Genomic DNA, 24,010 nt, shown 5'->3' with positions numbered 1-24,010 from the left:
TACAAAATGCATAGTTATATTATATATACACTCTGATATATGAACTAAATAAATAAAATGAAATCTAAATAAAACAATAAATAATCCATGACAATTATTAGAACGTATTGTTGATGCAAATATGAAACACCTGGGTGTCGTTAATTTAGTTGACTGATTAAAGCAACACATTCTAAGTGTTACAGATTACAGATTTGACGGTCATTTGACGTCAACAGCTCTGACGCTAAAGTTCAAATTCCTTTGATTAAGCAGAACACCTAATTTTTTCATTAATAAATGTGCTCTTTATATTCAAAGGGAAAACATATTCTCTAAAACCCCTTTCACTGGATTTAATTTGATGAAATACAAGGATTCAAACATTATATATATATATATATATATATATATATATATATATATATATATATATAATATTCACACACCAATGATCACTTGTATCAATCACAATGAAAGCAAAGACACAAGGAGGATTCTGCAGTCGAGAAAAATAAGAATTCATTTATTGCATGAGTAACTTAAGGCCAGAAAAATGTCGCCCTCCTGACACGTTCAGAACAAAGCTTCCCATTCAACATAAAGCAGTAACATGTGTGTGCGTATATAAGCAACAGTGCAATATAAAAATTAAACACACTATGAAGGAATATATATGAGGTTTGGACGAGGAAACTTTGGCTTCGTTTGACTGTCGAGAAGCTGTAAACGCTGAGAAACGAGTCACCTGCAAGTTACAAGATGAATTTCGGAAAACAAAGCAGCCTCTGTAGTGGAAATGTAAACCAGCAGACCATGTAAGTAAGAGGAATCTCCATTCAGGACATGCAAGGTTAACAGGATGTGTACTGTATGAAGTGCATTCATGGTTCTCAGCTGCAGACGGGCTGCATTCAGGACTCCACAGTCTGATTAAAGTGTCTCTTCCCGTCCAGATACAGCATCGACTCTGTCACACAGAACAAAGAAAGAAACGTTGCATCAATCAGTGTCGGTTTCCTGAGAGTAACAGCCCCATTGTATCCAGGACTTCATCGTAGCCGAAGGGAATTAATCATTATTTGTAGATAGTTAAGTTTGTCAGTGAGAAGCCCAGCGATGGAAGAAGAACTCAGATCTTTTAGCCCAGTAAAAGTAGAAACGTTCCAAGTAAAAGTCCTGCATTCGCATCTAAATATACTCAAAGTATCAAAAGTGCACTTCACAATCATAAACATTATATTAATGTAGTAGTCAATGATGCATTCACGTGTTCATCAATAATACATCATTCATTCTTAGTGGATTCATTTTAGTATTATTGAATCTGAATCTGTTAAGTGAGTAGAACATATTATTTTACTTATTAATCTCTGCTGAGGAGAGTAGAAGTATACATATTCTCTCTCTCTCTCTCTCTCTGTGTGCGTGTGTGTGTGTGTGTGTGTGTGTGTGCTCTCACCTCCGTATGACTTCGGGATGATGCTGGGGACGTCGCGGTCGGACTTGAAGGTGAAGTGGAAAACGTTGGTGGTGTTGTGCTGGCGGGTCAACGCGTCAAACACCTCGCTGTGAACTCTGACCTGGATGTAATTCCCCTGCGTGTAACACACCTGAAACACACACACATATATGTAAGCTGTGTGGTGACTCACTGAGAAACACACACGCACCCTTCAGAACGCCTCAAACAGTCCGACCTGTGAGGAGAGCAGCAGCAGCGAGCCGATCTCCACGGGCTTCTGGAACAGGATGTCATCGACGGCCACCAGACTGGGTCGACACCCTCTGTGGCACACAAACACGTTAGCATGCGGCGCGCTGCAAACACGGCGTCCTGTCAGCTTCTCTCAACAAGCGCTCACCCGAAGGAGCAGGCGTTGGCCCAGCCCAGCTCGTAGGCTTTCCTCATCAGAAAACCTCCAAATATCCTGTTGAAGATGTTCCTCTCCTGGTAAATATAAAACATTCTCCGGTGTAAATGTGGCTGACAACCAAAACCAAACACATTCAAAGGGAAAACATAATAATATAGTATTCTATGAGACACAATCAAGAAGTTTTAGTCCAGATGTTAGTTGCAGGTACCAGGGGTCCTCCACCTTCTCTAAGTCAAATTCAAGCACTTTCCAAGCATTTCCAGGTGCATTTCCATGCTTTTCCAGCCCCTTCCAGCTGTGGTAAACTCCATATTTGTATCAATCCAATGGTCAGTATTCAGTCTACTTATTATGTCACTTGTTCATCACATTAAATGAGATGTTATTGTCCTCTAAACAACCAACATGATGTTTGGAGACAGCTTTTTACAGAAGGACCACAAATGAAAGGAAAACTAATTCCACTAACAGATCCACAGAAATATAATCACCAACTATTTTCATCATCTGTTCATCATCAAAAGTCCTTTTTCATAAAGAAATGTCACAAAATGCTGTTTTCAGTCCCTCAAATATGGAGATCTTCTTTTCTCTGTTCTATCATAGATGTCATCACATACAACACACATTTCAAGCACTTTATTCTGAATCCAAGCACCCATAGGAACCCTATGTTTACCTGAGGGTGGCAGATCTCCAGTCCTTTCAGTTTGGCGTCTTCCATCCATACCGAGTTCGGAGGCAGAAATCTGCTGCGGAAACTGACCGTCCTGTTGGAGAAGAAGACACAAAAGAGAAACACAGACATTAAAGAGCAAGATATATGCATATAATATGTGTATATTAAAAATGTACTTTGTCGTACTTTGTGTCCAGCGTGTTGAGGAACAGACTGTGTACGATCTTCCTCTCCTCGTCGGCCGGCGCCACCTTCAGCAGCGACGCAGTGCTCAGATCCACACGACGGGATTTATTAGCTGGAAAAATAAAAACAGACAAACAAACAAAAGGTTGGCGTGATAAAAAAGTACAGAATCATGGAATCCCCACCGAGGTCACGGCAGGAACTCTCACCTTCTCCGTCCTGGAAAAGCTTCTCCTCCTCTGGACCTTCTGGCACCAGCGGATTTACATAAGCTGCCCTGAAATAAAGACGAAGACGGAAACAAAAACGGGAACAGAGGCGTCAATATCACAAAGTACAACGGAATGAAGTACAATTCTGAGGTACTTGTACTTCGCTTGTGTGTTTTTTCTTGTATCTGACTGCTTTAGTTCATGTATAAACTAAGGGGATGTTTTCTTATCAATAACCAACTATTATACTATATAGTAAATACATTTGCTGGTTCCAGATGTAATAATATTAAAAAGCTGTATTTGTAAAGATGTCGAGGTTTACAAACCAAACAATCGATTATTGGGGCAAATAATCAGCAGATTAAACCAGAATTGAATATAATTATTTGTTACTAGTTCAAAAATGAACTCCAGCTCAAGCAACTAAACTATTAAATATCATGTTTATACATTAAATGTGCTCAGATTTATTTATTTATTTATTTATTTTAACTTTTTATTTAGACATTTTAACCATTTTACAAAACATATCCTGACATATGACTTTGAAAATGCATGTTAGACTGTACAAGAGAATGAAAGGTAATGTAAATGGTAAAATATACATAGTCATGATATAAACATTAGTAACAACCCTGACATTAATAGGTAAGAAAGCAGATATCTATAGATAGTAGCTGAGCATGGTTCTCCAAAGAGGAACTCCCAAAATTACTCCGTCGCATATTCCCATTATTATACACCCAGGTATCTTGAAAAACAAGTCCATCTTTGCATGAAAGTGTCCATTGTGAGCTGGAGAGTAGCTGTCATTCGCTCCATCATATATACATTTTTCAGTCTCTGGGTCCATTGACCTATAGTTGGTGGTTTTTACCTCTTTCCAGTTCACTGTAATCATTTTCTTCGCTACCAGTAAGAGAATCCTCAGTGCATATCGTTGGTCTGCATTGTATATATCTTTGGGTATAGCTCCCAGCAAAAATAACGTTGGTTCTAGAGTAACATCTATATCCAGGATAGTATCGATTTCCTTTTTAATATCACCCCAGAATCCTTGCAGTACTGGACAGTCCCAGAAGATGTGTGTGGTGTCACCAATATTTCCACATTTTCGCCAACATAGTGCCAAATTAGAGTTTTTCACATATGAAGAGATAACAAGAGGAGTATTAAAAAATCTTATCTTTACCTTCCAGTCAAACTCTTTCCATAATTGACTATTAATTCCCTTATGGCAGCCTGCTCATATGTTCTCCCATGTAGGATCTTCAATTATAACATTCATTTCCAATTCCCATTTTTCTTTAATGTACTCCGTGTTTTGTAAAGCGCTCGTTGCTAACCTTTTATAAATATTAGATAAGTGTTTTTTTGTTGGAAAGTGTTTCTCTAAAACACTAATAAAGTATTCTTCTATTTCATTTGGGTTTTTACTAACCATTTCCTTTTCCTTATGGTTTGTAACATAATGTCTTATCTGAAGGTATCTGTATATATCCTTCGATGGGAGGTCAAATTGTTCTTGAAGTTGAGAAAATGATTTAAATTCTGTTCCTCTGAAAAGTTGATTAATTGTACGGAGACCTTTGTCGGCCCACCTTCTAAACCCGCTATCCCACAGGGAAGGTGGGAATTCTATATTTCCTACTATCAACATGGCTCTTGAAATTGACACTGGTCCACTGAGCATTTTTTTTACTATTGTCCAGACTTTCAGAGTGTGTTTTATCCATTCATTCTTTATTTTAATTTTATTGACTGACTTTATATCCATAAATGGGAGTACTGATAAGGAAGCGCCCTTAACAGAGTCTTGTTCTATCTTGGTCCATATTGTCTCTCGGTCGTTTCTGAATGTGCTCAGATTTGAACGGTAACAGTCCTACCTCTTGTTCTCTGGGTCCCGGGCCACCATGACAAACGTTGCATCCAGAACCGGTGAATAAGCTCCGCCGCGATACTGAAAGAAGAGAAAGAAGGGAGAGATTTTTCTTCTTCATTTATTAATCATAGACCTTTCTTTAATCCCACCAGCACATTACCTGATTTTTAAAAATATTGTTCTTATGCATTTCTTTTACTTCCCCCACCCCAAAATAAACTAAAACACATTATTGACCTGTGACATGTGCATCTTGGCTTCGATGGAGGTCTTCCCCACCCAAGTCACATGACCCGTGAACTTGATGTCGCAGTCGGGGTAGATGGTGTGCTGCCTCATGTCTGTCCAACAAAAAAAACATGAAATCTTCAACGTGATATCTACAACCCCAAACGTGTAAGGGTGCGTTCAAAACAAGCATGTGGGTGACCTTCCCACTTGTCTTACCGATCTTATCCACCAGGGCGGTGACGATGGACAGGGGAGACCTCTTCATCTCCTCATTATACGTGTGAGAGTAAGAGATGAGAACTGAGAAGCACAAAGATGTATTATTATTATGATTATTAATAACTACGACCAGTTACGGTGGACGTGAATGTGCGTTATAGAAACACCTGCTAAACTGTCCAGGTCCTCCAGGATTCTCCCGAACCTGAAAAGAGACGCAAGAGTGAGGGGGGAGGTGAGTTATTCGGTGTGTGTGTGTGTGTGTGTGTGTGTGTGTGTGTGTGTGTGTGTGTGTGTGTGTGTGTGTGTGTGTCTGTGTTACCTGACGGTTTCGTGGAAGGTCAGGTACTTCTCTCGTAGCTGGGGTTGGGAGCCCAGTGGCAGGTGGACCTCCAGGTAGCTGTCCTTCATCCTCTTGGCCGGCAGGTCGTTCTGAGACTTGGCCAACATGGACGACAGCGACACTCGCTCCGACATGGCCTGCTGGTGGTCGCTGCACATATTAAAGATGTTTGCATTAAAGTATTTTTCAATTTATTGACGTTTGCTGTACTTGTTTTATTTTTTTATTTTTTATTTATAGGAATCTTAAAAGACACACTTACATTCCCTGTATTTAGGACAGACAAATGTCCATTTATTTTATTTATTTTCACGTGTCAATGAAGTGAGATACAACAATCTACAATCTTCTATTTCTATATTATTAAATATAATTTTTTTTATTATATATTTTTTATCATTTCTAAGTTATATTCTCACAAATTTTGGGGAATTTGAGGGATCATGTTAGTAAAGTATGAGTATTATCATTCTTCTTACCGATACTAGTATTACAATCTAAAATAAAGTATATTTATATAAAACAACAACACCCGTAGTTAGTTATAAGACACAAAACCGACTTTGATGAACAGCCAAAACAAATATGATAAAATATCCCGTTTTCTTGGTACCTCCAGTTCGTGGAAGCTCCCACGATATCTCTCAGCCGGTTTCGTACTGAAAGACACAAAGAAACAATTAGATCTCCAGTGTGTGTGTGTGTGTGTGTGTGTGTGTGTATCAGAGTGTGTACTGCAGGAAAAGCACCAAAGAGTTCAAGGCCATCCATAAGCTTCATACTGTCTCTGAAGCTGTTACACTTTAGTTTTTACAGCTGGAGCCTTCAGGGGAACCAGGTTCAGTGACAAAATATCTTCTGTTGATTCTGATTATGTGCTCTAATAAAGTGCACCACTTATTCCCCAAATGTCATAGCTCTTTAGCGATCACATTTAAATAAAACCGAGTGATCGGTAATGAACGCTGTAGTTTGCTGAGGCCCGAACTGTGAGACAGTATGGAAGAAGACAGAGGAGAGAAGCAGCTAAAACAGAGACGACCATCGTGTGTGGATGAAACACTGAAGCTCCACAGAAGGAGGAAGAGGGTTAACAGAGGGAGGATCAGCTCAGCGACGTAAGATCCAGACCTGACAAAAGTGTCGTGAAAAAAACAAGGTTGTGCTTTTCTGGGCTGTTGGCTCAGTCGCCATGCAGGAAGGGAATTAACATGCAATCACAGTGAATTAGAGGAGAAAAGGTAGCTTGAGATCATTAAGATATGATTCAACTTGGTTTACCAACACACACCGTTAGACACGTGTAAAAGTGGGTTTCCTGTGGAGAAACAAACTTGATTACAGTGGTGCAGGATGAGGATTTCACGGGCCTTTCTCATTTCTCGGGGGGTCGATCAAGTGAAACAGGAAGCATGGTGGTGGCTGTCCTACCTTCAGCCATGTCCGGCGCCCTGCCCTGGTTCATGGACCGGGTCGTCATGGAGGCAGCCGACCGCAGCAGCAGAAACCTGCAGGCCACCCGGGGACAAGACGACCAGGCAACATGACAACAAACAAAACCCAGAGACACCATTAAAGCCGAGGAGTCCCGTTACATCCACACATCCTATTCTAATAATAACGGTCATCTGAGCTGCCTTTAAGCCTGCTGTGAACAGCTGATCAGACAGACAGACTCACACACTTAATACAATAATATCTGATAACTGCATTTACACTTTTAAAGACTTTCACTCCTGATATTAAAGAGGAAAACATCGATGTACAGTCTCAAATGGTAATAATAATAATATATATATATTTTACCAAAAAGGAGTGGGAAGAAGTATACACTTATTTACTCCCATCCCTTCTACATTATTCATATCTTCTGTCATATATTTTATTTTAGTTTTTGTGTGTTTAAATTAAGTTTATTTAGCTGAATAAAGCAGGATTTTGTCAACACCTCCGGAGATACGTGGCTTTCACTGGACAGGGAGGGGGTGATGGGATGTCATGGGGGAGAAGGGAAAAAGCTGCATAACATGGACATACTCAAGTCATGATGGAGTTGATTCATTGCCCCCCAGCTTATAAGAGTTGGTTTGACCCGCTACAATAGGGTATTGGAAAAGTACTCGTCTCCATGGTGATATACTGTGCTGTTTGTGACGTGGACACGCCCTTTATGTATACAGATAAGCTCCACCCTTGTGAGGCCTGGTTACCTCCCCACAGGTGAAGCTAATATCTTTTATTAACTTATAACACAGCGCAACACACACACACACATCATTTACCCGGGGCTGGTGTTTATGTGAATAAATATGCTAACGGCTAACTGTGATTAGCTCATTTCCGGCGGCGGCAGCGCCGACTCCGAAACGTTGAGACGCGCTTTTAAATCCCACTGACCTCTGTGAGAGCATCATGGTGTCCCAACGAAGCCGGGCGCGTTTGGAGAAAAGGGAGAGCAATCGCGTACTTCTTCTTCTTCTTCTTCGGTGTGCTGCGGTCAGAAACCGCCACAGGAACGACTTCCGTGTATGCGTTCGGCCCCGCCCACTAGGGGATGACGCAGGAAGCTACGTTCAAAGACCCTCTGGCAGAGTGTCAGGCACCTCTCCCTACCTGGCATGTATTACATCCTCAGATTTACTTTAAAATGGGTCAAAATGTGTATTAAAAATGGCTTGAAATATATGTTGTTGTATTCTATTATTATATAAATAAAAGAAAAATACTTTTCTGAGGTTTTGCTAAAACATTTTGACCATTTCCACGGTGCAACGTAGTCAATTTAAAGGGATACTTCACCCATTTGCACGAAGCTTTGTGTCGTTAGAAACCCGGTAGTATGTTTTAATGGCCGACCGAACGCGCCGAACCGACCGGACCCGGTCGGTCCACTCGCCGGACCGTCGTGAGAGGTCCTCCATAGGGATACTTTATACTTTGAGAACAACTTTCGTCCTTCAGTGTGTACTTTGAGTACATTAACGAGCCTGTACTTTTCCACTTTGACTTGGTTAAACACATTGAATCAGTACTTCTACTTTTACCACCGTCTTTTTGAGCACCAGTATCTGTACTTCTACTTGAGTACAAGTTGTTTGTACTTTTAGCCTCTGTAGGCCGTGGTGGAAGAAGTACTTTTAAAAACTAGTAGTTACACCACAGTGTAGAAATACTTACAAGTAAAAGTCCTGCATTCAAAGTCGGACTCAAGCAGTTTATTTGTGCAGAATGGTCCCTTTCCATACTATTTATTGCATGTATGATGATTGTGTATGGTCCACCAGCCTGATTTGAAAATTTAAAAGTACACATATGTGTTTTAAAATATAGGGAGTCAAAGTAAAAAGTTGTCAGAAAAATACATACTCAAGTGAAGTACAGATACCTGCAAATACTACGCAAGTACAGTAGCGAGTTATTTGTACTTCCTTACTTCCTCCTTTGACCACCTTTTCTTGCTCTGCCATCAAAAACAAAAGATCTATGACAGAATAAAAACAGACGCATCACGTGAGCATGCTTCGTGGCCCCGATTGGCTAAAAAAAAGGCCAGGGGGCTGATTCCTTATATGTCCGCCCGCTGATTCGTCAGAAATCGGAGAGCGCTGGAGAAACCGACCAACCGCGTCGCAGCGCGAGCGGGTTATAAAAGGCGCGATGTAAACAAAGGGAGCGCAGTTGAACGGCAGCGACCCACCCGAGGGTGACACTTTACTGGATGATCTTGTCTCGACTAACGCGTCCGGACCAGAGGCTGACTGCGGGGAAAAGGCCACTCTGAAGCGAATGAAGAAACAACTCATCTTTCACTTCACATACAGAGGACTTCTAACGAGAGGAAAAAAGAGTAAAAGAAGAAAATGGACTACAAATTACGAAAAGCTGAACCCAGGGACGTGTCTGATATATTACGACTAGTTAAGGTAAGCCCCTCCCAGACCAGAACACATAAACGTGGCCGATTAAATGATATTTTTCGGTATAACCGACCCGGTAAACAACTAGCTAGCTAACTAGCCACTGGCTATTTGGCTAAACCTTTAGTTAGCCTTGAACTCTATTGTAACAAGTAAATGACGACATTTAAATTCGGCCGACGGACGTAAACACGATGATTCACATCGCATTGTGATGACAAAGTTGCCGGCGGCGGAAAAAAATAAAAAATGTCCGGTGGATATCCGAGGGGGGAGATTAGCGGCGGTGCCTTTTGTTTACAGGCGACTGACTTCCGGTTTGACGGTCTGTTGACCAAATATGGACCGTCTTACCTTCCAGCTTATGTCGTTATCAAGGTTGCCACCGCTTACGTGTTATAACACTGACACGAATAACAACTGTGGGAGCTGCTAATACGCATGTGTACACACAAAAACGAACATCTTAAAGAAGAAAGAACCCAATATGTCTCATTTCAATGCGTTGTTTTGTCTGACCCAGTTCAAAAAGCCTATTATATTAAATTTACAATTATACAAACTGTAGAAAAGTAGGTCGTTTTCATATTTCAGAGGCTGGAGAGGATAATCCATGACATACTCTTGATAAATCATGTTTTGTAAAGCACTTAATAACATAGGCCAGGCCAACATATCCACCAACATAGCATCCATAACTAGTGTACAGTGAATTAATGCTTCATGACAACATAATGGGCCTTTTAATCATCCTTATTCAGGTGTTGCAGTGAGATGAGGACAAGAAAGTAGAGTTCAAAGGAGAAGGAAAACAAATATTTTCTTTTTGACTTGTGAATGTCCCAGTTTGTTTGACCAGGAAGTCCCTTGAGATTTAAATCCGATTTTCGAGGGAGACTCGGCCAGATACAGATTAAAAAATTACATTATTTATCGTTTAAAACAAGCAACTGTTCTCTTTCTTGTCCCAGGAGTTGGCAAAGTACGAAGAGATGGAGCATCAGGTGACACTGACTGAAAAAGGTGACTTTAATATATATATATTTTTTATTAAACTCCATCCATTAACATACATTTATTGTTAGTATTCTTCTTCTCGTGCTCAATGTTTGGATTTCCTTGCAGAACTCCTCGAGGATGGATTTGGTGACACCCCGTTTTACCATTGCATTATCGCTGAAATCCAAGGAGAGAACAGCAGTGACGGTAAGGAGAGGCACCACAACCACACCGCCTTCTTTTTTAGAAACAAACAACTCTCAGCTATCGCCTCAAGTCACCCCGTAAGCCGTTAATTATCCAGTGGCTCATTGGGTTCGACCAGGGCTACTCGATGATGTCATCGACACTTACAGCTGTGAGTCTTGGCAGACGCTCTGCTCTCATATTGTCAAGTGTCCTCGGGCGACTGTCAGCACGGTGCTTCCTGTTTTTCCTGAAGTCATTTTCTTGTCATCATAGCTGAGGCCTGTTGGGGCTTACTTGAGCACTATGTATGTATAATAATATATATACGAAACAGAAACTCAACCATTTCATCTCCGTGTGTCTGCAGATCCGAAGGTAGTGGGTTTCACCATGTACTACTTCACGTACGACCCCTGGGTTGGCAAACAGCTCTACCTGGAGGAGTTCTACGTGATGGAGGAGTACAGAGGTAAACGCAATTAAACATTAGTCTAGTTCAGTCCAATTAATTATCTGCTTCTTCATTAACGATGTCTCTCTCTCTTCTCCGTCCAGGGCTGGGCCTCGGTTCGGAGCTCCTGCGTCACCTCAGTGATGTGAGTACGTTTATGGAAACCACAGCACGTATTCATGATCATAGTTGTACCATTAGGGGTTAAATACAGACACTTTTTAATGAATTGAACATAAAATATGAAAGTGCAAAATAAGATAAATAAGAGTTCACAGACTCTCCTTCAGTTCAACAGAGAAATCTTTTTTTTCTTCCATTTTTGGATTTTCATCTTAGTGACTTAAAAGCAGATAATTGGTTTGATCAGAACTGTAAATCATCTGCAATGAAAGAGGTCGCTTAAAGGACTCTTTGTTTTTGGCAAAGATTTGAATCAAAGAACACTCGGTGAAACGAGAACAATCTCCATCTTTCCACTTTTTTTTTTCATTGAAGCTTTCAAAAGACCTTATTTAAGCAGAGCAACGACCCTCATTTGTACAGTTTGTGTTGCATTCTTTAACAGAACTTTTATTAGCCGGACACGTGGAGCTCTTTGAAGGCTAAAGTTATCGTGACCTGGCAACTAAGAGGTTTATGGAGCTGAAACGTCGACTGTGTTCTGTCTTCTAGCTGGCGATGAAGACGCGCTGCACCGGCATGCTGTTCGTGGTGGCGGAGAACAACGAGCCGTCCATCCAGTTCTACAAGCGCCGCGGCGCCGAGGACCTCTCTCAGGAGGAGGGCTGGAGGCTGTTCAGGTTTGACAAGAACAGCCTCGTCAAGATGGGCACTCCAGCCGAGGAGTGATGGAGGAGACGCGAGGGCCGGGGCTGCAGTTTCTGACGAGTCATGTTCAATGAATCCGATGTTGTCGCCACTTTGACCTCCCAGTCACGTGCGAGGAAGGGGAGGGGCGAGGTGGCGGCATTTCTGCAGCCCACTCCGGGAATCGCTCAGCCTCTCCAGCGTTCGGGACGAGGGTTCAGCTTTTTAAAAAAAGGGGAATTGTGTTAATAAATAAGTTTTCATGTGTAGTTCACGAGCTTGTGACGCCTTTCGTCTTTCTTTCTTGGTGTCATGCGACATCAGTTTGCAATAAAATAATTAAATCACACTGGTCATGGTGGCCTCGTTCTTGGTGCTACACGTTAACGACGTCGTCTAAATCTTAATGGTTTGATTCGAGTGATTGATTGTTGGACTAAATTGGTTTTGTTTGCCTGTGATTAGATCTGTTCAGGGTCTGCATGTTTCCACATCGCCGATATCGTTGCATGTTGGCAAAGCAATCTCACGTCAAGTTGCCTTTAGTGGCGGCTCTGGAGCTTTTGATCAGACCACATAGTCTTCAACGGTTGTAGAATATCGTCCATTTTGGCTTAAAAGTATACTTTCAGAGTTCATTTGACAAGATAATGAGCCAAAGACCCATTAAGTGGTTATTCCAGAGCTTTCAATCGCATGTGATTTAAGCATAATTCTATACTTACTATAGTAAAAAACAACCATCAACTCACAGAGGCTGAAAACAAAATTAAGAACTGAAAGTCTGATCACTTTTAGCTCACAAACTGGGGGAAAAAAGAAAATATGCAGCGAATTAACAGGATGGTTAATCCCGTTATCAGCAGAAGACAAACATTGTGTTTGTCCTGAACGTGTTCCTCACTGAGATACTTCATGCTGCTTTGGCGGCCGATCACATGCAGACTGAGTGAATCTACACTCGAAGCATTGAAGAGGATTTGAGGAACGTTGGTCGTCACAGTTTCCTTCTTCCCCTTTCATCTCGTGTTCGAGGTATCTGGTCGGCTGTTTTCCAGATGCTTCCCTTTGACCTAAATAACGTTTTCTTGCTGACTCAGGTCAGAAACAGCTGACGCGGCAGTTAATTATTCCGTCTCAATCAGCATCAATAATCAGCATTCAGGTGTTTTTTTTTTTTAAAGAAAAGCTTCACACAGCAGAGGAGAGTTGCATCATATCCTCGGTTCTTCAACACCTCCAAAAATAAATCAAATGTGGTTAAAATCCTCAGCAGGGAGACACTGGAGACTCTTCAGAGAGCGTTCATGTGTCTGGAGATCCAACAGTGGGCTTTCTGTGACGTCGTGCAAGGAAGTGCTGCGAGCGTCTACAACGGGACGTGACCTCTCTGCACACATGATCACCAGTCTGAACGACGACGCGGCTCCGAGGCTCCAGAGAGCTCGGAGGCTCCACGAGGGCCCGGAGGCTCCACGAGGGGTCCGGAGGCTCCACGAGGGCTCGGAGGCTCCACGAGGGGTCCGGAGGCTCCACGAGGGCTCGGAGGCTCCACGAGGGGTCCGGAGGCTCCACGAGGGCTCCGAGGCTCCAGAGAGCTCGAAGGCTCCAACGGTTCCGGAGGCTCCAGAGGGCCTGGAGGCTCCACGAGGGCTCGGAGGCTCCAGAGAGCTCGAAGGCTCCAACGGTTCCGGAGGCTCCACGAGGGCTCGGAGGCTCCAGAGGGCCTGGAGGCTCCATGACGTCTGAGGCCCTCAGGTGTTCCTTCTTATGTTTCTACAGCTTCTAATAATAATTTATCTTGTTTTGCTGCAACAATCTAATAATGAATAATTCAAACTTAAAGTATCAGCTTTATTAAATAGTAACCGATCCGAAGACAACCACAAAAGTGTGTTTAAATAATCAACTTTATTATTTCTTCATCATTATAATAATTATTTACGTAGTTCATGAATTTAACTATAAACATTATGACCTATTTATTTATTTATTTATACTTCTCTCTGCATATGGATATGTTACACCGACGTTCAATCAATAAATCATTGGATCAGCTTTAACAACTTTATCGCATTAAGACAAAACCTCGTACAGTGTTTATACGTATATATATATATATTAGGTAACAGAGATTACTTCATACATATCATTTGGCCCTTTACTGTATTATTCTAGCGTTATCAGACTAACAGTGACGGGTGAATTCACATTTCCTTTAGAAATGCATCACAGCTCTCGTATACTGACGCTGATTTAAAACAAAAAAAACAACACTTCATAAAGCAGACAAAAGGCTTAAAGGAACAGGTCCACATTTTGGGAAAAACTCATGTTGTCACAGTAAATATGAAACAATCCTCTAGATCTGTAACACAAATAATAGAAAATGCTCATTTTAGATCTGCATCGTTCCACTAACGGTTTGTTTTTAAATATTCTGCTTCCGACTAAAAACATCAATATCCTCAGTAGTCTATTCTCTTCATTATTAGTCATTTGTTGATTAGTTTTTTTGATTAATCGCTTGATCCATAAATAAATAAAATAATAAAATAATGAAAAATGAAATAAGGTGACAAAGATATTCTGTTGACTCACATTTATGGAAGCTTGAATTAATGATCTTATCAACAGGTTAACCTACTAAACGAGTTAAACAGCGTCTCCGTGTGAAGTTTTGTTGTTGCTGCTTCAACAAAGAAAGCAACGAGGAAATGTCAAAAAGATACTCGACTCAGGAGGAGGAAGAGGAAGGAGAATAACAACAATATGGACAGAAACGAAGCTGATCGTGTTCAGGAATGTCTCCTGACGGGTGTGTGTGTGTGTGTGTGTGTGTGTTAATGCCTCTACAGGAGTGGTACGGGTGTGTGTGTTACTAGAGGTGAAGGTTATGGGGGCGTGGCCTCTCCCCGTCTCAGCTGTCAGTCGTGTCTTTGCTCTCCGTTGGCTCTTTCTTCTAAAACCAACAAAACAAAGAAGATGTCAGAAAACCATAAACAGACCTTTCTGTCGGGAAACTGAACGCCTCATTTGAGGAACGTGTTCTGTGGAGTAAAATGACTGTTTTTATGTGTGTGTATTTGTAATAATATATAATTGTATTTTACTTTTAAAATAAATAAATAAATGTAAAAAAATAAATAATAATTATATACCCCTACATTAAAAATAATGATGTATAAATTACGTATATATGTTGCATAAGCATGTTGATGATATGAATAGAATGAACTCCAATTTTGATAACAAAATAAAATGGAATAAATTGGAATAAAATGACGTTGAATGGCGTAGATCATGGCTTCAGTTCCCCGTCTGACAGCAAGATAAAGCTGAGAACAACTCTCTAACGTAGCGTCCACGTAACCCGGTATTTATTGTTTTTACAGCCCAACTCGGGTTCTGTAAACTCGTAAGAAACAAAACCTCACACACACTTCCAAACAACCACGTTATCCCACGAACATCGACACAGCAACGATACGACTTTAAACACGTGATTCACGTCTGAGATTCACCTTCTTCTTGCCAAACGGAGGCTCTTTCCAAAGCGTTTCCATGGTGACGCGGCCCTGCTGAGCCCAGGTGTACGCCGAATCCCGACTCCCCTGGTGGACACACACACACACACAACACACACACACACACACACACACACACACACACACACACACACACACACACACACACACACACACACACACACACACACAGGGGAAACAATCCTATGAGAAAGAAACTAACAGCAGATGTAATCTGTGTCTGTGTGTGTGTGTGTGTGTGTGTGTGTGTGTGTGTGTGTGTGTGTGTGTGTGTGCGTGCGTGCGTGCGTGCGTGCGTGTGTGTGTGTGTGTGTGTGTGTGTGTGCGTGTGCGTGTGCGTGTGTGTGTGTGTGTGTGTGTGTGTGAGCCAGACATCAGTGGAAATCACATTCACAGCCAGGACTTCCCGTCAGGAAAAGCGCGACCCTTTTCCTGACGGGAAACGAGTCGCGGATCAAAACACATCAGGACGCCTGAGAGCTTTTTTGGGGGTTTTTGATCTTTGATGAGGTAAGCTGCAGTTCATGAGTGTTTAAATAACTCTCGTAGAATTTGTATTTATTAACTCATTTCATTTGTATTTATTTATTTTGTGTTCTACACTGGTTTGTGTAAGTGAGCTCTTTCCTGATTATGTATTCATTTTACTCTCTTAAGTTCTAACAATACTTCATCTCAATTACAATCAAAATTTGTATGGAGAAAAAAAAAAGATAAAACTTTCGTAGAAGGATCATTTAGTGCATTATGGTGCATTTAGAGTCCACCAGACCAGAAAGCAGGGGATGCTTTAGGGGGCGGGGCTTACCTGCTGATTGACAGGTCTTCTAACTTTTTCTGTTTGGTGTTTTTACTTCATGAATAATATCTTCAGTAGCCTAAAATGTTTGAATCAGCGCGCCAACTGCAGAAGTGACAGTAGAATTATTATCCAACGGTGACTTTATGGTGTTAAGTCACCAATAAATCCTCTGTCAGTCAACTAATTCATTAATCAACAAACTACTTGGTTGTTTTAGGCAGCGGGGCTCTCCAAGAGTCAACACAAAAAGCACACATTCAGTATATTGTTTTTTTTAAACACTGTTGCCACGACAGCAACACCACAAACCTTCAGTAGAGACGCGGCCTGCTGAGGGTAAAACATGGAGGCACTCAGCGCCATGAGTCCCACCGGAAACACCAGCTGCTTCACCCGGGAGCCTGAGAGAGAGAGACGAGTCCTCGTTAACGTCACCTTCATGACATGAATCATCATCTCCTCGGCCGTGTGGCGTCCTGACCTCAATCAAACCAACATTTACATTTAGGGCATTTAGCAGATGCTTCTGTTTAAAGTGACTTACAAGAAACCACAACATATCACTGCCGATAAATTAAGAGTGAAAAAATAGAAACAAGTGTTAGATCCTTGTTTGAGTAAAGTAGAAACCTTTTTCGGAAGATGGCAAGTGACCAAGCCAACCGAGCTACTGTAGTCATGGCAATGGGGGACGCAACAATGTCCAGTGCGATCAATAACTTTGAATACTTAAGTCCAATCTCCCCCATGAGGCGCCCTCGTGTGGTCAAAAAACCCTCACTAATTACTCACAACCTGTACCATAAATATATAAACCAATTGTGCATAATATAAGACTAAACAAGGAGGTGTCTCATTATTATTTTTCTTTAATTGTGTTTTATAATAATTATTATTTCTTTAAACTGTGATGATTCAGCTGTTTGCAGTGAGATGGACACCTGCTTGTGATGCACGGACGCACTCGACTGTGACTTAAATAGAAATGGATTTTTGTGAGAAATATACTGAAGTGAAACGGAGAACATTGCCATAAAAACAGTGGCAGAAAACACGTGAATATTCCTCCCCCCTCGTCTCTTTTATTACTGTGTTAAACAAAATAATCAGAAGCCATTGCTGAGGTGATATTTGTTGCGTGGGAATGTTATCCGAGCACATAGATCAGGAAGACACACCCAGAAAGTTCTCTTCATGTTTCCATGTTCTCTTAACCGTGGGAAATAAAACTTAAAAGAGCAGGCAGACGGGAAAATATGTAATTATAGCACTTTCATTTCTCCCCCTGCTGAGGTTGTTTTTAATGTCTTCTAAATGAGGAAATGGTCTTTGCATTAAAACTACTTCTCAACCCTATTTTTTAATTCTTGTCTTTCTGTTATATTTCTGTGTTTATGGATGTATGTTATGTATGTGTGTGTGTGTACACATATACATATATATATATATATATATATATATATATATATATATATATATGTTACAGGTTAAGGCCCCCCACATGGGGGCCAAAACATGCTCCTAGATAAACACATGAAAACCCTATCCCACACCTGCTTCTTCCATCTCAGAAATATTGCTAAACTCAGAACCATGGTATCCCACTCAGAACTGGAACTGGCCGTCCACGCTTTCATCTCATCCAGACTCGATTACTGTAACTCACTGTTTACCTGCCTCAATAAATCATCTCTGGACCGTCTACAACTAATACAGAACGCTGCCGCTAGGCTGCTAACTCGCTCACAGAAGTCCTGTCATATCACTCCTATCCTCCGCGCCCTACATTGGCTCCCCATAGCTTTCAGATTCCAATTTAAAATACTGGTAACCACCTTCAATGCCCTGCATGGGTCTGCCCCGGCCTCCATCTCCGACCTCCTCCAGCCCTACTCCACTAGCCGGTCCCTAAGGTCCTCCGACCAGGGGCTCCTCGCTCTTCCCCGAACCAACCTCACAACTAAAGGGGACCGAGCCTTCCGTTCGGTGGCCCCCAGACTCTGGAACGCTCTTCCCGCAGACTTGAGAGCCTCTGCGTCGTCTGAAGCTTTCAGGGCTGCAGTTAAAAACCTACCTGTTTAACAGGCCTTTGAACTGCATGGCAGTTAATTACTGTCGTTGTTTTATTCTTGGCTGCTCTTCATCTCTGTATATACTGTTGTCTTAGTATGTTTTGTGAAGCACTTTGCTGTGTGGTTTTATCATGTTTTGTGAAGCACTTTGTGACTCTGTGCTGTGAAAAGTGCTATATAAATAAAGAATTATTATTATTATTATTATATATATAAAGATGTTTTTATTATTATTATTTTTTAAATAATATATGCATAAATAAAATTCTCTCTCTCTCTAATAATTTTTCATTATTATAAATTTTTTTTTAAAGAAAATTATGTATATATCTTGTGCTGTATATATTCCAAATTTAAAGAAAAAAAAAGTATATTTCTCATAGGAAACGGATAAAAACAGACAAAAACACGGACACATAGGTGATAAAACCGGCATCCGCCCCGTCTGCTGTCTGACCGGACTCTGAGCGGACTGTGAGGTCAACGCTGGTCAGTTAGTGTGTTTGTGTGCGAGTGCAAAGGTGACAGTCGTTACCTTTGGCCAAATAAAGTCCCAGGAAGCCGGAGAAGCCCACCGCGGCTACACTGGGGTAGAGGTCGGGAGGGGGGTCACTCAGGACCCGGTACACATCTGAAAAACAACAAGAGGAAAAGATTACAGGTTACAGACAAAGAATGATGTTTTTCTGTGCTTCGGGTTCTGACGGGTTTCTGTCAACAGCCTCCCCAAACGAGTTCTAGTTGACGTGACTACGCTCCGAGCGCATTCCGCTTATTGACAAACTGGGATGTGAGTTTTCTCACCTGTAACCGTCGTCACGGAGGCGTTGATCGTCGGCTCCACTGACTTGTAAAATTGCTGAAGTTCAAAGATCAACAAACAGAGAGAGAGAGAAGGATAAACAGGTTTTTATCTTTATATTATATAATTTTAAGGAGCAGTTTTGTACTGCAGAGAATTCAGTTTAGTGATTGGGACATAGCCCAAACAGCAACACCAGTTAGACATAAAATAAAGTAAATAATAGTATTTATAGTATAGTGTTTTTCCTTGTTTTACACGTCACTAACCTCAGCTTTCTCCATCGTGGCTTGGCTCGTTTGCTGCAATAAAAGAAACAAAAATTAGTCTGTTTTTTTGACACATCATCTTATCTTTTGCACCTAAAACATAAAATAATCTGCATTTCTTCTTTATTTCCAGAGTTCAGTATTAAATAGTCCAGGTTTTCCTGTAGGTGTGAATCTGATGAAAACCAGAACAGATGTCTTTGTACCAGAGAGGCCTTCACACCAAACCGCATGCTGAAATTTGACCGTTTTAACACCTTCCTGTGACAACCACACAATAATGCAAAACAGCACTACTTGCTCGTGTCTCATCATGTCTTTTCGTGAAGAAAACAAATCAAAATGCATCTTAATGCACCAACAGGTGCTTCACATCCACCTGTTGTTGCACCTGCAGCCGGTGGGAAGGTATATACGGGGTTTCCTCTCCACACAGCACAAACACAACTGTTCCGCTGTTACTCAGCATCTCCGATCATCGTGAACACACCTGAACCCGGTTTGTGTACGGTTCAGCCAGTTTCCTCAGCGACGCCACGCTCTGCTCCAGCGGCCCGGCCTCCAGCTCCACGTAGCGGGGCTCGGCCTCGGGGCGGGTGTACAACGACGGCAGCTGGAACAACAACAACAACAACAGGGTTAATTTCCAACTTCCAGACCAACTCGCCAAAACGTCCCATCATTGATTTTCCTGAAGAAATGAATTTGAAAACTTTGAAAACCGTTCAGCCACACTTGGTGACATTTCGTAAAGTTTAGTATTATTTTATTTAGTATTTAGTGTCACCAACTAGGCTAAAGCTTTGTAATTCTCCAACCAATAAAACCTGAAGGATAATTAGCAACACAAATTTGTGGAATTGAATGATGCTGAAAGGTTTTTTTTAAATACTTTATTTTTGTTTTCACTTGCAACATAATATTATTACATTAATATGGAGTTTGATGCTGAAGGTTTTGCGGTAATAAAATGAATAAAAATCTAAAATTTAAACATAGAATCTTGAATTTTCAAAAAAATTATATCTCCACTAGTTTTTTATTAGTAGTAGTAGTATTAATGTTTCTTTGGAGCTAAGAAAAAAGATGTTTACTTGAAAGGAAAAACGTCTTTATATTACTCCATCATTTAATGATTTTAGAATGATAATTTATTTAGAATACAAAACATTCAGCATTAAAAGAACTGATATTGCCATATCAAAAGTTTTATTTTAAGTTCTGTTTATTCCATAGATTTGCTGAAGTAAGGTTTGGAAGTATGTTTGGAGTATTTACAGTGTGGTATTAGTACTCTCCTACTCCCCCTAAGTAGGTATCTTTTAACCCACCTCATCGATGCTCAGAGCGGGCTGTGAGCTCTTCTTCTTCCCCTCACTGGCAGCCAGCACCGAGCCGCACAGCAGGCCCGTCACACCCGGAGCTGCGACGCACAGCGACACCTGGCGGCAGAACGGCGCTAGTGTTTACACAGCTAACTGACAAGGCTAACTGATAAAGCTAACTGCTAAAACTAGCCGATAAATCGGTAAATGAGACGCTGCGACATCAACGGACACATTTAAGTTAATAATTTAGACTTTAAATGAGTTTAATAACACACATTTTGAAGTGAAATAAATACAGAGGTTAAGGCATCATGATGACCCTGTTAGCACCAGCTGCTAACAACATGCTAACATTAGCTGTTGGCCAATTTAGCAACGATCGATTCTCGTTGTATAATTTCAATATTTAACACTACGAAACTAACCTTCACTACATGCCGGACTAATCGTAAATAAAACATATGTTTAATATGATTAAGAGGTGATAAACGTGGAGAATAGTTACCAGCTTCACATATGACATATTTTCTCATCCAGGAGAGACTTTCGCTTTTCTACGGCAAGCCGGAGAAGTGACGCAGCAGTGGACGCATGCGTGTTTTACTTCAGCTCAAAACCAAACAGAAACGGATCAGAAAAGTTTAAAGACGAAAATTAATCTACTACATTTTTTTTTAAATATTCACATAAATAAAATAAATAAATAAATTGCTAATAATAACAATATTGAATGTTTAATTGTTTGTTCTAAACATTTGTGCAGGGTCAAGCCCTGACCAATTATAATTAAAATCTTATTGTAGTGCATATGATACTCTAAAGCTGTCAAATCAATGCAGTGGAGTAAAAAATAATACAATATTTGCAACTGGATGTATAAAGTAGCGTACAATGGAAGGTACAAGTACCTCAAAAATGAGTCAAAGAGTCAGATACAAACAAGCACACGGATATAAAAGCACTCAGCTGAAAGTTGACCAATATGAACATTTATTTCTGGAAAGAAGTTACAAATCGTTTCCAAAGAGTTTCTACCCAGATTATAAGATATGTTAATCTGATTTCTTTTCTCGGATACAGTCGCTGCAGCAGGGTATGTTGTTTTTTTTTATTATGTATTTTTATTGAAATCCTCTACTCTGTTTTCCTACCGACAGACTGAAGACTGGTGGACTAAAGGACGCTGCGCTATGACTGAATGTGCCGTAAATCAGGACAGTAGTACTTTTATTGGTTACATGTTTTCTTCTTTTTAAACAGCAACATGAGAGGAAGAGGAGGAAGAGGAGCAGCGGCGGCGAGGGGAGTGCAGAGATGTTGATGGTTCATGATATCGGCTGCAGAGCACAGTGATCGTTAAAGAGATGTAAAAAAAAAAGGACCGTGAACTGATTTTAAACAATAGAAATGTTGAATTTAAGGGGGAAAATACAGTTTGAAAGCAAATAATGTTCATTTCCCTTTTTTACTTTGTGTGCCTCGTTTTCATTTAGCTTCTAATTTCTAGGTTTTTATCATGTTAGGAGTATCAGAAGGTTCGTAAAACGCCACACAGCTGCAGTGTGATGGCTGTGAATTAGAGCTGCAGCTATCTGTCAAATCATTAACTCGTTGATAAAGAGAAGGTGGAATTATTTTGATAATCTAATTATTTCAAAAAGGTAAAATCTGAGGATTTTGCTGCTTTCCTTTGTCATATATGACAGTGAAATATTAGATTTATAGGCAATTCATTGACTTTAAGTTGCTCATCATCAGTTTCAGCCTTACTGCATCTCCTGAAAAACATTTCTCACTTTCAAACATTTTCCCCCTCTTTGAAAACGCCGACGCCTCATGAAGTTAAACACACAACTTCTCAGATTTTCCCACCAGTGACCACGAAGCGTTTGAAGTTCTTGTAATAAATAAATAACCCTCCAACTGTTATACTGCATAGCTGGTGAAAGCAATACTTGAGAAAAAAAATAACTTAAATACACGGCTGACAGACACAACTGCATCGGTCTGTGCTCTCTAGCCCTTTTCACAGTTGGCTTTTTAAAAAATAAATAAAAATAAAATAAATAAATAGATGGAAAGGATGAGGTCATAAACATGGAGGGGGGGGGGGGGGGGGCGTGCTCGCTGGGCTGCAGGATGGCGGCTGCTGAAGCGATACAGTACATAAGACAACACGTTTCTGATATTATTGAAGCACCTCGGGGACATTTCAGTGTCTGAAATCAACATGGCCGACTGCAAAACGCTGGTAAACATTCAAGCTTTGGTGGACTTGCTGGGTAAAAACAAATATCAGCATTTTCTGGGTCACTCGCAGCTGAAAAGTCTCCGTTATTACTGGATTTAAATAAAAAAAATAAAAAAAACACATTGAACTTAAGTTTGTACACAACAAACAGGAAATGTGTCGCATGGATTTACAGGCAAATAAGCAAAGGGCTTCGTGCAGGAAGCAGAAGAAGCGATTCATTGGTTGAAGTCACCAGCTTTACTTTCTCTTTAGACGTAAAATAAGTTAAAAAAAAATGGACCAATTATGAAAACGCCATGTCTCTCTTGACCTGAAATCACGATGCCATAATCGTAAACAAATAAAAAAATAAAAACACTGAACTAACACTAACACAGAATTAACTTGATCATCACCATAGCTGCCAATTTACCGAGCGGCCTCTCTATTTCAGATTTGATATCTATATTTATATTTCAGTAGTTGTAACATCGTGGTTATTATGCAGGCATCCGTCCGGTATCTTAGTTAGAAAACCTGACAGTGTAAAGTATTTTCTGCCTTTATATCTGCTACATTGTAGCTTTGATAATGTTTTCTAATAGGGGTTCAGGGCCTTTAAAGGTTGTATCAGCGATTCTGGGCCGAAACATAAATGATCACATTCATCTGTTTTTACCTCACGATCCGCTAGCTGCCCGCCCCATAAGCAGGCAGTCAACAAACCCGCGTCTCTCTAGGCAGCCTAGGCTCCGAGATCGCACACAAAAACAAATGGTATACTACCAACACCTCAAAAGCAAAATAAACAGCGTTCCAACCAATCACGTTCATGAAAATGCGCGTCCATGATCATTTTCAAAACACGGGAGGGAGGGGCTAGCTGGCTCTGTTTGTTTTGGATCTCGCAACGGAAGTGAGGGCAACCAGAGTCGCTGATACAACCTTTAAGAAAGGGAACATTATCTCCACC

General features: G+C 40.8%; 3 protein-coding genes across 3 annotated transcripts; 1 reads left to right on the top strand and 2 right to left on the bottom strand.

Moving 5' to 3' along the window:
* Positions 1-484: 484 nt before the first annotated feature.
* On the bottom strand, positions 485-8,169 carry acot9.1 (acyl-CoA thioesterase 9, tandem duplicate 1). The gene is made up of 16 exons (XM_084033777.1): positions 8,015-8,169; positions 7,049-7,125; positions 6,909-6,935; positions 6,231-6,276; positions 5,597-5,767; positions 5,442-5,479; positions 5,272-5,355; positions 5,062-5,165; positions 4,829-4,902; positions 2,934-3,001; positions 2,725-2,836; positions 2,539-2,629; positions 1,845-1,930; positions 1,680-1,767; positions 1,442-1,592; positions 485-949 (listed from the first exon to the last, which is right to left on the bottom strand). The coding sequence occupies exons 1-16, from the start codon at positions 8,029-8,031 to the stop codon at positions 894-896; spliced, it is 1,290 nt and encodes a 429-aa protein (XP_083889903.1). The 5' UTR covers positions 8,032-8,169; the 3' UTR covers positions 485-893.
* Positions 8,170-9,271: 1,102 nt separating this feature from the next.
* On the top strand, positions 9,272-12,332 carry LOC311029293 (diamine acetyltransferase 1-like). The gene is made up of 6 exons (XM_084034371.1): positions 9,272-9,540; positions 10,506-10,557; positions 10,660-10,740; positions 11,090-11,191; positions 11,278-11,318; positions 11,849-12,332. The coding sequence occupies exons 1-6, from the start codon at positions 9,478-9,480 to the stop codon at positions 12,023-12,025; spliced, it is 516 nt and encodes a 171-aa protein (XP_083890497.1). The 5' UTR covers positions 9,272-9,477; the 3' UTR covers positions 12,026-12,332.
* Positions 12,333-13,875: 1,543 nt separating this feature from the next.
* apoob (apolipoprotein O, b) lies at positions 13,876-21,376 on the bottom strand. The gene is made up of 9 exons (XM_084033391.1): positions 21,310-21,376; positions 20,808-20,918; positions 19,967-20,089; positions 19,477-19,509; positions 19,210-19,264; positions 18,941-19,036; positions 16,643-16,734; positions 15,508-15,597; positions 13,876-14,945 (listed from the first exon to the last, which is right to left on the bottom strand). The coding sequence occupies exons 1-9, from the start codon at positions 21,325-21,327 to the stop codon at positions 14,904-14,906; spliced, it is 660 nt and encodes a 219-aa protein (XP_083889517.1). The 5' UTR covers positions 21,328-21,376; the 3' UTR covers positions 13,876-14,903.
* Positions 21,377-24,010: the final 2,634 nt, after the last annotated feature.

This window comes from Eutrigla gurnardus (genome assembly GCF_963514095.1).
Source record: "Eutrigla gurnardus genome assembly, chromosome: 18".
NCBI classification, from domain to species: Eukaryota; Metazoa; Chordata; class Actinopteri; order Perciformes; family Triglidae; genus Eutrigla; species Eutrigla gurnardus.
The sequence above is the reverse complement of the archived record's forward strand: the minus strand, read 5'-3'. Positions and strand labels throughout refer to the sequence as shown.

What these genes read in the sequence shown, in the direction of transcription:
- acot9.1 (XM_084033777.1), bottom strand. An exon ending in CGCCCTGGTGGATAAGATCG is followed by an intron (nt 5,166 to 5,271) that starts GTAAGACAAGTG and finishes TTTGTTGGACAG; the next exon opens with ACATGAGGCAGCACACCATC. An exon ending in CATCCCGAAGTCATACGGAG is followed by an intron (nt 950 to 1,441) that starts GTGAGAGCACAC and finishes TCTGTGTGACAG; the next exon opens with AGTCGATGCTGTATCTGGAC.
- LOC311029293 (XM_084034371.1), top strand. Translation starts at nt 9,478, where the DNA reads ATGGACTACAAATTACGAAAAGCTGAACCCAGGGACGTGTCTGATATA. An exon ending in ATATATTACGACTAGTTAAG is followed by an intron (nt 9,541 to 10,505) that starts GTAAGCCCCTCC and finishes TTCTTGTCCCAG; the next exon opens with GAGTTGGCAAAGTACGAAGA. An exon ending in TCCTGCGTCACCTCAGTGAT is followed by an intron (nt 11,319 to 11,848) that starts GTGAGTACGTTT and finishes TCTGTCTTCTAG; the next exon opens with CTGGCGATGAAGACGCGCTG.
- apoob (XM_084033391.1), bottom strand. An exon ending in CTCCGTGACGACGGTTACAG is followed by an intron (nt 19,037 to 19,209) that starts GTGAGAAAACTC and finishes GTTGTTTTTCAG; the next exon opens with ATGTGTACCGGGTCCTGAGT. An exon ending in GGGACTTTATTTGGCCAAAG is followed by an intron (nt 16,735 to 18,940) that starts GTAACGACTGTC and finishes TCTCTCTCTCAG; the next exon opens with GCTCCCGGGTGAAGCAGCTG.